Here is a 14,859-nt window from a genome sequence, read left to right as displayed (position 1 = left end):
GAAATACAGAGGCCAGGCTGCATGACTCTTTTCTATTTAATTCTCAATAGAACAAATTTGGTGAAATAAGCTCTTAAAGAATGTAGGCATGAATACAGGTTGTCAGCTAGTACATCATATTCAAGATTCACACCACATATCATCCAAATGAATACATTATGTTTAATTTATTCTAAGACATACAAAGATTATGTCTCATGTTTGATTTTTGAATTACAGAGGATTTGGATCTTTTAATGAAATTAACCAAATTTATTAATTTCCCCAGAGTTTAATGGAATTGCAACATTATGGATAATAGAAACATATCACGTTGTCTCATTAAGTCTGTCTAATCATTGAAAAAAATAGAAAAAGAAACTAATAAAACTTCAGAAGTAAAGATGTACAAAACATTTTGATTCAGAATCTCTGAAAGCAATTTCGAGGTTTGACGATAGCCATTCTGTCCTCATGGAAAGTATTCTGGTGTTGATCCTACCATATTGGAGGTGTTCCAGACTTAGGGCAAGCTGTTTTGAATTAAGAAAAGAATAATTTTGAGCAGACAATACCAGTAAGGTCAGAACACTTTCTAGGAAGACAGGAAAAACCTCTTCAAGCTTTAAGCAAGTCTTTCCAACTAAAAGTGGGCATTTTAAAATGTTTCACATTCAGTTTGTTTTGCACGCTTCTAACCAGAAATTTAGTATAGGTGGTTGAGCTTAATCCCTGTTCTTCAATAAGCCAATTTGAAAAGTAAACATCTATATTACTTTCTCTAAATATTTAGATCCTCATTGAGTTCTGTGCTGGTGGTGCAGTTGATGCAGTAATGTTGGGTAAGTACAACAAATTCAAAATGTTGGAAAAATAGATAATTTCATTGGTAGCTTCTGTTATTTTAAAACTATGAATACATTAATGCCTAACACTTTTTCGTACAATTTACAGAAATAGAAAATAAATGAACGAACATTATTAGACTATGATTTTAAGTAATAATTTTAATTTTAAAACCTATGTGTAATGCTAGTAGGAAAGATCTTGGGAAGTTGAAGAGATGCTGCCTAATGAACAGATAAGACACAACAGAGTCTGCACTGGTTAGTGGACAGGACAAGAGGTTCAGAAGGAACCCTCCCTAATTTCTCAGGCTGTAAAGGAGATGGTGGTATTTGCAAATTTGCAAGATTTTGTTAATGTAGCTTTACAATAATATAAAATTGACTTATTTGATCATATTTCCTGCTTGGTCTACCTGGTAAAGCTTGGAACTATGTCATTTAATGTTGAAATCTATATAATTTAATGTTGAAATCTATATAACACTTCTTTCCCAACCCCTGCATATTTTACTTTAATTATCAAGATTTTTGGCAAAAGATATTTAAATGCAAGAGTATGCTTTCCTTGCAGAACTGGAAAGACCGCTGACGGAGCCACAGATCAGAGTAGTTTGCAGGCAGACTCTTGAGGCACTGCATTATCTGCATGAAAACAAGATCATTCACCGAGATTTGAAAGCTGGCAACATTCTTTTCACTTTGGATGGAGATATTAAACTAGGTGAGTATTCTGTTTCTTAAAGTAGAAGACAGTTACATTGTTTTAATACTAGTGTAGTATCAGTAATAGTTTCTCAATAAATATAGATAGCTATTTCTAAGTCATAGGACCTTAATTAGTAGAACTGCTTTAGGTGATTTCGATTTCAAAGAAAACTGTTTTTTCACCATTGCATGAAGTACCTTAATACAGATAATGCCAATAGAAGAGTCTATATGTAGCTCAGGCTTGAACTGTAGAGTCCTTGGTGTTTTCTGAACATAGTTATTTATTTGCAGACGTTTTATTACCCAACTAGATAATATCTTCAATGAGGTTTTCTCTCTGTTTTTATGCAACAAGTTGCCCTGCCAGTGTTGGTGGAGGTGTTGTTTTCTCATTAATAGTTCCTTGATTAGGATATTGTTTAATTTCTGATTGTTCCTCAAGTACCATTTAAATCCTGAAATTGTCATCTTAATGGAAATTGCTTTCCTGCCATACATGCATATGAAATTCTATCAAAAAAACCATAGTCAAATGTATCATACTCATACTTGCTTTTTATTGTAATGTCTTGCAGTTATACAGACTTGATGATTTGCTTTTATGCTTTGATAGCATTGCTCTTTAGAGGCAGCTTTAGTGTGGGAGATTGAGGCTAAAATATTGTCCAATAAACTGTATTTATTAGATCTTTTAGCATTAATTTCTCTCCCCTTTCCTTCCTTTCTTCCTCTTTTACTTATTTAATCTCTTTTAATTAGCATTTTAATGTACATTTAATATTGTTCCTCTGTGTGTGTATGTATATAAAGACAGCAATAAAAGTTGATCTATTTATCATAAGACTTTTGACAAGTTTCACTGAATCTCACTTTAAATCAACATAAAGGATATACGTGTCATTTGTCTCTTTATTTTTTTTAAATTGTCATATTTGTTTAAATGTTAAATGCATGAATTAATTGTTCCAAATATATATCTTGGAGCAAAATGAGAAAGTTAAAATGGAATCAGGAGACAAAGAATGAAATGATGTTTTCTCATTTGGAAATGTAGGAAACAAAGCAGATCACTTTGAAACATAAATGCAAATTGCTATGTGATTCTAAATCAATATTTTTCATTTGTTGAAGCGGATTTTGGAGTATCAGCTAAAAATACACGCACAATCCAGAGGCGAGATTCTTTCATTGGCACTCCATATTGGTAAGCCATTTTATAGCCTTTTGAGGATAACCTTTATACATATAACATTGTATGTGCTGTGGCCCACCAGCAGAGCTGGCGGCAGACTCAGATGATGAGGAGGTTGGGAAGAACTTGGGCCAATTCTGGAGACTGGGGAAGGCTCTGATGGATGCTCAGCGTCAAACACAGAGATAGAGCCAGGAGCTGTCTGGCATTTCCCAGCCACCGGAGAGCATCTGCCTTTAGAGTCAGATGAATGAGGAGGAGGAACAGCTGGGGCCTGTTCCTGTATGTGTAGAACAGATAGGAGAGGTGAACAATAGAGGACAATGAGTGGGCTCTGGAAGCAAAACAAACATGGAAGCTGAATGGCCCCTCCCTGGCTGGGGAGTAAATAAGAGGAAAAGGGAAGGGTGGTTATAGCAGACTACCATTCGCATTTCTAGAAAGTTTGCTCCTTGTGTGTTTCCTGGGACAAATACTGCCTTGCCAGAACTGAGGTTTCTCTATTTCTTTGACATAATTTTCAGCCTTCTGATTGGGAGCTCACAGCCTTGCATTTATCTTAAGGAGCGGATAAGGACTAGTGCTTCAGTTAACTCCTTGCAGCAGTCTTGCCTGGGGTTTCTGTTCTGTGAAGGCTGGGTCAGAACAGTATGCTTTTAGAGCTATATAAAATAAGAAAAATGACAACATTCTTCAAGTAACAACAATATAAACAATATTGATCTTACATTCCTTAGTTTTTGAATTAGGTCTTGGCTCAGGCCTTATTTATTGCTAACAATGTGGGGTTTTCTTTTCTTACTCTAGGATGGCTCCTGAAGTGGTCATGTGTGAGACATCTAAAGACAGACCTTATGATTATAAAGCTGATGTTTGGTCTTTAGGTGTCACTTTAATAGAAATGGCTGAAATAGAACCACCTCATCATGAATTAAATCCAATGCGTGTTCTGCTGAAAATAGCGAAGTCGGAACCACCTTCGTTGGCACAACCATCAAAATGGTTATTTTATTCTATTTGTTATCAGTATTAGAATAAACTGACAAAAAGAAGTACTTGCTCCAAAGTTGACAATAATTTTTATACTGTAATATTAATATTACTGTAATAAAAGAAAACTGCCTGTTATATATGAATGGAAATATTGTCAATTATTTGAATTTTATTTTGACCATTATAATTAACTTTTAATTACCAATTTTACCTTTATAACTTACCAATTTAATTGCTTTTATGTAGGTCTGCTGATTTTAAGGATTTCTTAAAGAAATGTTTGGAAAAGAATGTAGATGCCAGATGGAACATTACTGAACTTTTGCAGGTATGAAGAATGAAATACTTTACTGTTTGGACTTTGTTTTCAAATCATATAGAATTTAGAAGCTACAATTGAAGACATACCGTAAATATGCTAACATGAGACATGTAAAATGTTTAATGTTATAAAAGCATCCACCAGGGAAATACAAATCTGAAACACTGGTAATTTATACTCTACTCCTGCAGCTAAATGATAAAAACAATTTAGAAGATATACTCAAATGTACAAATGGCACTTTCCTTTAAAATTTAATTAAATGGCCATTTGGAGAAAAACAAGATAGGACCAGACAAACCTTTCTCCCGCAGTGGTATGGAAAATGACAGAATTGTATTCATTTTTAAGCTGAGCTGAAATTAACATAGGTTAATCTAGGAGGGATTTGTTTATTAATTTTGGAATCTTTTTATGTCTTTGATTTCACTACCATGTTCTAAAAGGGTGATGTTTCATATTTACAAGGATAATTTGTAAATTAGAATTGCAGAAATTTCTGGGCTTAACAGCTTTAAAATCTTTGAATTTAGAAGAAATGGTTTGAGAAAATAAATTCAAATGCAGGATTTCTAATGCTAATCAAGTACTGGTGGATGTTGTTTAAGAAACTAGAATGTATAGAGGTCTCATTCATAATTGTGAAATTGAATTAGCCTATGACTTTCTTTCTTCCCAAATTCATTATTTTAAGATAAAATATATCCATAAATGAAACCACTTTCATTTGAGAACAATTATCCAGAAAATTAATTTTGGTTTGTGCTTGCAATATATGTAATTTTCTTAAGCATAAATAAATAAATAGAAATGCATTTAGGCTTCCAAATATAAGAAATTACTAAAGAATAGAAAGTTTTTTTTAAAAAAATATTAATTTTATACAAGAAGTGTTCAATGGAAAAATGAGTTGTAAGCCTTTTAGTAGAAACCTATATTTTTACTTGTCTTGTCTCAAAATTTTACTTTAAAGCCTTTTAATTTTTATTAAATTCTGTATGCCTTTTTTCTAGCATCCATTTGTTACTGTAACTTCCAGTAAACCAATCAGAGAGCTGATTGCAGAAGCAAAGGCTGAAGTCACTGAAGAAGTAGAGGATGGAAAAGATGAAGATGAAGAGGAGGAATCCGAAAATTCTCTAGTGAGAAATTTAAAATATGTACATTAAAAAGAAACTTTGCGTTGCAAGCCTAGTTTATAAATTGTTATTTTTTTGTTAATGCACATTTTCATTACAGTGTTAAATTAAGAGAAAAATGTCATATAAACTGATTTGCTCTTCCAATTAATATCTAAAATAATTTTCCAGCTTTCTAGTATAAATTTTAAGTAACAATTAAGTAGTTTAAATAGCAAACTGGACCTAGACCAATTTATAATATGCCATCATTTGTCAAACAGTAAATTTCTATTAACAAGTAAACTTGCATATTAAAATAGATTATATTATTTACATAATATAAATATAACTATATATAGTTTGTTTGATTTGTCCTATGTTGTTTTGAGTATTCTGTGTTTCTCCAAAGCATAAGAATTTTTAAGATTTCATTAGCAATAAAATGGCAGGTACAAGTTCCATTCCTGTTGCAGGTAATCAGAGCTAGTTGAATGTATGTCAGTTAAACAGTTACCCAGTGGTATGATGGATAGCCAATACATTTAATAAATAAAATAAAACAACAGATTTTGGATCTATGTAAACTTGTACCTATGGGTTCTAAGTTGCATTTCCTTTAAGGAAGGATGCCAAATTCAGAAGTGTAAAGTGTGCTTATTTATTTATTTATTTATTTATTTATTTATTTATTTATTTATCTATCAAATTTTATATAGCCACCCATCTCATTGAAGGCAGATGCTGTAATGCAGAAGTTTTTAGCTTGCACATATAAAGGCAATATCTTTTTGTCAGGTATAGATTCCCAGATTCAAAGAAAATTTGAATGACAAAAGGTGCACATTGGGAAGAAGCCTATACAGAGATGTTGTTCTACTATAAATTCTATATACTGTTATTATAAGTTCTACATATTCTTAACTTTAGCAATATAGTGAATAAAATTGAAGTAATTACATGTACAACTAAAAATGATTTCAATATCCATTTTAGCAGTTACCTGCAAATAAGCGAGCCTCATCTGACCTCAGTATTGCCAGCTCGGAAGAGGATAAGCTTTCACAGAATGCATCTATGCTGGAATCTGTTTCGGAGAGACTAGAGCGTTCATCCATGGAAGAGACAAGTAGTAATACAATTGAAAAAGAAAAGATAAGTATGGAGCTTGGCAGAAATGAAGATGAAGTATTCACAAAAAACATAAGTGATGCCAAGCAGAGCCATACTGAAAAAGGAGAGAATGAATTGGCATTACAGCATGAAGTTGAAGAAGCCAAAAAGAGCGAAAATGCTGATCAAAATGTCATAGTGAATAAAGACACGATAGCACAGAAAGAAGAAAAGGAAATCAATACAGTGTTATCTATAATAAAGGTCAAGCCTGATCTAAAAACAGAAAAAGAAAATGCTTTGTCAAACGAATCATCAGGTGAGAACAGAAATAAAATTAGTCTTGAAATTGAAGCCAGCTGTGCAGAAATTAGAGAAACAATTTCTAAGGAGATTGATATGCAAGAAGAAAAACAAAGTTTCATCCAGGAAAACAAAGCCGTGGAGGAAATATCAGCAGAAAAAAGTAAAGCAATTAAGGAATTACAAGGAAATGAAAAATGTGAAGGTGATGTTCTGAAAGAAATTGAAAACCAGAAATATGAAACAAATGCAAATACGGAAATGACAGATATAGAAGAATTATTTGATAAACAGCAGAAACCAATGAAAGAAGAGATCAGTAGTGCTCAAGAGGGAGATATTGCTACTAAGGTTCAGATCACAGATTCAATTAAAGTGATTGAAAGCGGCCAACAGCCAACAAAGTGTACTTCTGAGGATGCTCAGGGACAAATTACTTCTGAACCAACTTTTATTCAGAATGATACAGATATTGATCAGCAACAGAGAGTGGGAGATTATGATGATTCTAACCAGAGAAACACCTCAAAGGAAACTGAGGTCAACATTTCAACAAAAATGGAGGTCATGAAACAGAAACCAGGATCGGATGATGCTATACATGCTGAAAAACAAAAGACAACTGAAGAAATCAATACAAAAGATGAGGTTTATGTTACACAACCTGGTGATAAATTAGAGATCAAAGCTGAAGAAAACCACAAGAATAATTTATCTATTAAAAATCATCTTGAAGATAGTACAGTAAAACAACCTTTGAGACATGAGGCATCTCCAGTACCAAGTATTAATGTTAGCTGTGTAGAAAATGAGACAGAAGACAAATCAAAGAATCAGAATAATATTGAACATACACAATGTCTTGATCCTGAAACTGCTAAAGAAAATGATACAGATTCAGGCACTGGTTCTACAGCTGATAATAGCAGCATTGATTTAAATTTGTCAATTTCCAACTTCCTCACTAAAAACAAAGAGAGTGGATCAATATCTTTACAAGTAAGTTGTAATTTAAAATTAAGCCCGTTATGAATTTGAATGGATGCAAATTATAGACTGAGGGTCTCTTCTCTATTTACCATAATTAATTACAAATTTCCATATCACTGTGTCCTTAGAATGTTGCAAGTTCTGTTTCTCTGCATAGTCATGCTTTCTTCTAATTATACACACACACACACACACACACACACACACACACACACACACACGTGTGTGTGTGTGTGTGTGTGTGTGTGTAAATATCTTTTAGTTCAAATGTTTGTGTGGTACTTTATATATAAATGACTTCTGAATATGGAAAGAATGACTACTACAAAAATCCAAAGGCTACAGTTCCAATCATATTTAGTTTAGATTATTATTGGACATTTTATTATGCAATCTGTATATAATGTCTCTTCTGTGGTATTCGGTTTTTAATTTCTCCTATAAAATGGAGATCCGATTATCAACATACATAGATGTCTCTGTAGTCTTCTCTTTCAGAATCATCGGTATGGAAACTGCAGAACCTGAGTGAGAAATAGCAAACAAAGTAAACTAAAAGCAATAGATAAGAGAACAGATACAACTGAATCTAGATATGCTTTTATCGTACCTACTTCCTCATACCCTTCCACCCTTGTAAACATCTTTCTTTCTGCTGCGTTTATATGCCAATTTATACTGTGCCTTTTCTTTTTTTAAAGTTCTTGGCTCTGTCTTTTTGAAGATTTTAGCAAGTCCATCCAATCACAACTTGGTTTCCCTTTCTTTTCAGCTTGTTCATTCTTCCTTCATATGTTTAATTTGCAGTTTCAATCTCATTCATTATTTCTCTGTGATAATTAGAAGATTCACCTAATAACTGATATAATTAGCTAATAGTAGATATTTATAAGAGTTGATACAGATATTTTACTGTACACAGTAATTATTTATGAAATTATTGCCATCTTATTCATATGTTCAAAAATATAAAGACAGGAAATATCTAGTTGAAGAAATGAATTTCCTTATAGGGAATACATTAAAACAGATTTTATTTACTCTTGATTATAAAAAAATAGCTTGACACCATATTTTAAAGAGATCAAGAAATAATGCATCATTTTTTATGTAGGAAACCAAAAGACATAAGAAGACTTTAAAGAAAACTCGGAAGTTCATTATTGATGGTGTAGAAGTAAGTGTGACTACTTCAAAAATAGTCACTGACAGTGATTCTAAAAGTGAAGAACTTCGGTATCTTCGGTGAGTTTTAAAATATCCATTTCAAATGAGAAAGAATCTTTATAATATATATTCACATATGGACTCACAAACACAGAAATATGCACACACACATATACTGTGGACTGTATTAGACTATAAGAAACAGTTTGCATTATCTCAATGCAGTAGTTCAATTCCACTCTTCAGTTATTAGTCATATTACTTCAGAATTCTAACTTCACTTTGGATACTGATGACTCTAAAATTACTTCCCTCTTCCTTAATGCCAGTCGTCAAGAATTACGGGAGCTGCGCCTTCTCCAAAAAGAAGAACAACGAGCTCAGCAGCAACTCAGTAATAAGCTATTACAACAACGAGAACAGATGTTTAGGCGCTTTGAACAGGAAATGACAGTAAGATTCCAGTTTCCTGCTGCTATTATATTTTTGGGCAAGCTCAACATTTTCTTTTTAGTGATGAAGTAGTAGATTATGACATTCCACTAAAGTAAAAAATTAGCTATGCCTCCTTTTAAAGGGTAGGAAAGGAAAAGGTGAAAAGGAATGGAAAAGGAGATAGCTATAATGAAAGGAATAAAATTCAAGTGGGCCTTGTGATAAAGTCATTTTGAAAATAAGTACAGGGTTTGTACTTTTAAACAAAAAGAACTTATATCCAATATCTGTTCATACAGTGTTACTGCTAAACAGAGCCTTAATTTTTATGAAGTGGTTCTTAAATGAAAGTAGGGGCATAATAATGTGCATGATGCTGCACTCCATCTGATACAAGCCACAGGAAAAGTGCTGATAATAGAGAAGATAATATCAGTGTTATGAAAACGGGGGTAAATGTAGCAAGATACATTTCTTCACTAATATAAAAACTAGAATTTTTATCTTAAAAATAAATTTAGAAGAAGTACGTAACTTGTGACTAAACAAGGACTGCTGTCGTAAATAGTTTAGCTCTATGGTTTTAAAATGGAGGGGGGATAAAACCATTTCAGAATTGCTTGACCTTAATAAAGAAATGTATGCTTTTGCATTTCATATTCCCCATCTCACTGAATAAGAGAATTATTTCTGCTGATTCAGTTCTAAATGGTTTCAGCAAAATCTAGAAGCAATTTTTATTAGAATAACTATTTTCTTGAATTTAAGTACTTCAATTTACTTATACAAATGAGTTAAGGCAGAGAAAAAAATGCCTTGTTAACAGATGGTGTTCTCTCCCCTTCCACTTTTGCTTAGTAAACATTTTACAAACTTTAATAAAGGATTCAAGCAGTTATCAGAGATTACTATTTTTCATAAGATTCTTCTGTTTTATCTTAATACTGCTCTCAGAAGAGTATATTAGAGTGCATTTGTTCTGTCTTTCTTTCTAAACATCTAAAATAATTGCAAATAGGAAAGAAACTGTATTCTCATTCTATGTGACATCCCCATTCTTATTTTTGTGCCTGGTGTGAGAGTCAACAGTATTTGGGAAGTGGTGGGGTGTTGGACTTGGAGCATTTGTGACACATAAAAACTCCAAGCTGAGCCGTCGCCTGATTCCACCACCACCCCACTCCCCACCCCGGTTCTGCTTCTCCTACATATAGATCTTCATTATATATGCTTTCACATCTGTAAATTTTTTCACTCAGGTAATCAGTGAAAATAATGCTATTTTTTTAGAGCAAGAAGCGGCAGTATGATCAGGAAATTGAAAACCTAGAAAAACAGCAAAAGCAGACAATAGAACGCTTGGAACAGGAACATACAAATCGTTTACGTGATGAAGCTAAGCGCATCAAAGCAGAACAAGAAAAAGAATTATCCAAGTTTCAAAATATGCTGAAAAACAAAAAGAAAGAGGTAAAGCCTTTAAATAATTTAGAAAATACGGCAAATGTTTTTGGCCTTAGTGATGTTTACATTTTCATTCCATATGTTATAATTGTGCGTACACACTCAATGCACACTTAGGGTCTGCAACACCTTATTTTCAGTAATAAATTATGATGGGCTTCACTATGTATTTGGAGTAGCTACAAGTATTATTTAGTCAAGGCCTTTGATGGAATGTTTGTGTGTGTTATTCAGAATAATTGCTAGAACGGTTTGCAGAGAGATTTTGCACATGTGCTTTTATGAATATTGCACGTGGCTAATTAGTAAGATTTTTTTTCAATTGACGCTTTGTAAGTAAAAGTCATGGAGAATACATCAGAAGTCATGAAATAACATACATCACAACAAAAATTTTAAAATTGTGTGCATGTGTAAGCAGAAGGATGATATTTATATCAGAAGAATCAAAGATAAAATGCTGTAGAACACTATTTTTTTCTCTCAGGTTACCCTACATGCAATATAGCACAGTTTTACATTTCAATATAGTTGTGGTAGAAAAACTGCAGAATTGATATCTCTGAATGAAATAGAAAAGGGATTGTTCTGCAGTATGTTACTAAGATAATTTTTAAAATTGAAATAGTGGTTACATTTACCATTTTGATTTTATTTGGACCTAATCCAGTTTAAATAGTAAGAAATTATTGGGCTCAAGCAACTTAAAACTCAGTATTTGAATATATTGTTCCTTTCTTAAAGGGAGGCCAAAATTATGCAAAATATAAGGAATTGTATCTCAGATTTTATTTTCTGAATTTTTGTTAATTAACTCATTAATATTTCACTTTTTTATTACCATTTTTGACAAAACACTTCTTGCCTCCAAAATCTCCCCAGCCTGATGATTACTAGGCTATTATAATATTACTTGCAGAAAATAATACCATGTAATCACAACAGAAATTTCTTGAACCTCAGTTTTGATGTATTTTGTTTATAATTTGTTTAGTGCCATTCTTATGCTAACTGTTTGATATTATTACAATACTATTACATCTAGTTGTCATTTTTAAAAACTGTATAATAACTTCTTTCTTTTGCTAAATTTCTTGCACTTGGGAGTCTCTAATGGTGATTGGATCTCAAAGGGGAAAGCTGATTAAAGTTTTAATACACTCATAGAAACAGGAATAGCATGTGGTGATTTGGGCTTTATTTCCTATGGATGCTTTAAGTTTTAAAAATAGTAATTTAATCTTGAATAACTAGACAGTCCATCCATCAGAAGTATTTTAATTTGGTTTCTATACTGAATAAAGGATTGGACTTGATGGCCTACCTGGCCTTTTTAGCTCCAGTGTAAAATTGAATGTTTGATTTATTTTCCCAATGATATGTGAAAGATGACTTTTGAGATGATGGTGGCTTTTCATACAAGTTGTTCTTTTAACAACTATTATCTGTACTTTTATATGACAAGTGCAAAGGTAGCTGCTCTTGTGTTGTTGTTTTATTCCATATGTTTTATTGTTTGGAAAAACAAAATCCTTTCTATTGTCATTTCAAAAATCTTTCTATTTTAATTACTGTCTACTGCATAACAATTGATTATGGAAGCAGTTTATTAGTACTTGGATGCAAACAGAGATTAGTTGTTAAGCTGCTATTGGCATGTGCACTTTTTTCTGGAATGCAATCAATAAATACTTCTTGCATGTACACTCCTTCCTCCATTTTCTCTCAAGCTAACTCTTCCGGCTTTGCATGCATTTGTAACATATTCTGAATGCTTATTGCTCCTCTTCATTCACCATAAATGCTTGCTGTGGAGAAAAAGGGTTATTTTCCACCACATTCTGCATGCTTGTGCACTGTAGGTTTTTAATGAAGTGGAGAAAGCACCAAAAGAGCTGAGAAAAGAGCTCATGAAACGCAAGAAAGAGGAGCTTACTCAAACCCAGCATGCTCAGGTAACCATAGCAGCTTCCTGCTTCTAAATCCCCCAAACCAGCTTTGTTCGCATTGCTTTAATAGTTTGATAATGATTGGGCATTTTTTTCCTCTGAAGAAATCTATTCATTGGTAGGGGTTTCTTTCCCAGAACTGCAGTTAAAAGTGTTTTAATGTTAAAATATCAATGTAAAATTATTCTATTTTAAGAAATATTTAGTTATTTATGGACCAGCATCCAAAGTAATTAAAGTTCAGTTTATGTTGTATATTAAAATGTCTGTTATATACTTCACATCTGCTTTAACTGAAGCTTTTGGTATCAAAAATAATGGAAAGGTAATTATTATGATTTTGCTTACATTTTTTAAAATTAATCACTGAAATCTATAATGCCAGACAGTGACCCTGCTGTTAATTAGGTGCATATTTCTGAACAAGATAATCAAAGCTTTCTTCCAAATATATTACTGTAGATGGTATATTTTGATAGTTTTGAAACAAAATTTGCATTGAGATTGCTGTATCTGTAGTCCAACTTTTGATGTTAAGTGGTAATTATTGATTGCTAATATGAACATTAACTTTTCATGTTAAAGAATACTTCTGACACAACAATATGCAGTTAGTGTGTAGCTGGCTTGCATACACATATAGGACCATGGTAGCTTAGGATGTACTGGTTCCAGTGAGAGAACTCCTGAACCCTCTTTCTATAATCCTGGTGCATTATCTCAAAACTCCTGGAGGCAGCTGATTATATTATGTTACCAAATCCTTCTGCCGTTGATCTGTCAGCAAGCAGGTAAAGGGTAATCTCTTCAGTTATTTGATCTCTCAAGGAAGCATCTGCCAAAGACTAGTTCCTTTTTGCAGATTGAGCACTGCTAACCCATGAAATTATTATTATATACAGCAAGGTTGAGTATTGAAAATAAAGCAGGAAAGGAATGAACAGTTCCTTTCTAAAGACCAAGGTTCCAGCTCGTTGCTGGAAACCGTAACTCTTACACAAGCAAATACCTCAGAACAAATTCACAGATGGATGGAAGAAATCTGAATAATTGCAAGTCTGCAACCTAAAAGACAATCTCCACTGCAGCTGCCTACATAGAACCTAGTGTGAAGTCCACATCCACTAGATTCTAGCATGGCTTTTGTTGGCTGCACACATTGTCTGGTTGGATAGGTCACCAGATGTTCTTTTAATCCTTGTAATATCTGGAACTCTCAAAGTCGATTTTCTCTATATTCATTACATAGACCGATACGATGTTTAACTTTATATTTTATTATATATGGCACTTATAGAGAAAATTAAACTTCCCAGTAGGATAATAATATTAGTGATTTCTTAAACTTATATGTGACCCAATTCTCCATGATTCTAGGTGGCTCATAAAAAAACACAGAAATTTAAATAAAATCAATACACGATATGAAAGAATGATAAAAAATAGCAAATGCAACAAAGTGAAGGATCTCCTCTAAAAGATTGAAGAGTATGAAGACCTGGTGAACAGCTGGGTCTTTACTCTTCTAAACAACATGAGTTGAGGGGATGATAAACATAAAAAACACTCAAGTATTTAGAGCAAGATAGAAAAAACTTAGATATTGCTGAAGTCTGTCTTAGACATTAGCTGAATTACTAAATCTTCCCATCCCAGCCATTGAGCAGAATCCTGCTTTTAATAGGCATTTATTTTTTGTAGCAGTGTATCATGCCTTTTTCCAAACTTCTGCATAGACAGTGTATTTGGCAAGTTGTCATTTTTGTGTGACTGTCTTGTAATTGCAGTCCTTAAATCATTGGGAAAAAGATAATTCCTTTTAACACAGCAAGTAAAGTTACAAGATGTGAATGAGAATGGGTTACAGAGTATTAGGTATAGGAAAATAAATAGTTTGAATTTAAATAGATTGTTTTTTTCCTCAGCTGAGATTGGTACCTGCATGCATAAATGCTCATTCGAGATAATAAGTAGTGCTTATAACAGTACTTCAGAAGTACTGTATTATAAATAAAGATGAATTATTGTTACAATAGTGCCTGTTAAAGAGATGGTTGCTGAAGTTGTAAGTTCTTTGGTTGTTTTGCTTTTGTTTAGTGTTGAAATGCTTTGTTTGTGGTTATTTTCACATGGGAAGTACATTGTATTCTGCTCCACAGGCCATTGCTCAGGTTATGATTCAGTCATTTCAGTTGTCCTCATCTACTCTCTTCAATGCAGTAATACAGGATGTAAGTCCATATACTCCTCCCATAAAAAGCATAGACCCCTGTCGTGT

The 14,859-nt window shown here is 32.9% G+C and overlaps 1 protein-coding gene across 6 annotated transcripts in view; it reads left to right on the top strand.

Annotated features, from left to right (window-relative positions):
* Positions 1-14,859, top strand: part of SLK (STE20 like kinase) — a 43,167-nt gene that overhangs the window by 13,814 nt on the left and 14,494 nt on the right. For 2 of the 6 annotated variants that reach the window (XM_026694539.2, XM_087964602.1), the window contains exons 4-14: positions 773-821; positions 1,399-1,548; positions 2,667-2,739; positions 3,535-3,729; positions 3,967-4,048; positions 5,056-5,184; positions 6,160-7,575; positions 8,681-8,811; positions 9,063-9,186; positions 10,459-10,638; positions 12,495-12,587. In XM_026694539.2, coding sequence (XP_026550324.1) covers positions 773-821; positions 1,399-1,548; positions 2,667-2,739; positions 3,535-3,729; positions 3,967-4,048; positions 5,056-5,184; positions 6,160-7,575; positions 8,681-8,811; positions 9,063-9,186; positions 10,459-10,638; positions 12,495-12,587 — 2,622 coding nt within the window. Of the gene's footprint in view, positions 1-772; positions 822-1,398; positions 1,549-2,666; positions 2,740-3,534; positions 3,730-3,966; positions 4,049-5,055; positions 5,185-6,156; positions 7,576-8,680; positions 8,812-9,062; positions 9,187-10,458; positions 10,639-12,494; positions 12,588-14,859 lie in introns of all 6 variants that reach the window. The other 4 variants (XM_026693338.2, XM_026693957.2, XM_087964604.1 and 1 more) reach the window with 3 other exon arrangements.

This window comes from Notechis scutatus, chromosome 4 (assembly GCF_049901735.1).
Source record: "Notechis scutatus isolate UNSWTSFEM ecotype Mainland chromosome 4, rNotScu1.2, whole genome shotgun sequence".
In the NCBI taxonomy this organism is placed as follows: Eukaryota; Metazoa; Chordata; class Lepidosauria; order Squamata; family Elapidae; genus Notechis; species Notechis scutatus.
Note: the sequence above shows the minus strand (reverse complement) of the source record. Positions and strands in the feature narration are given on the sequence as shown.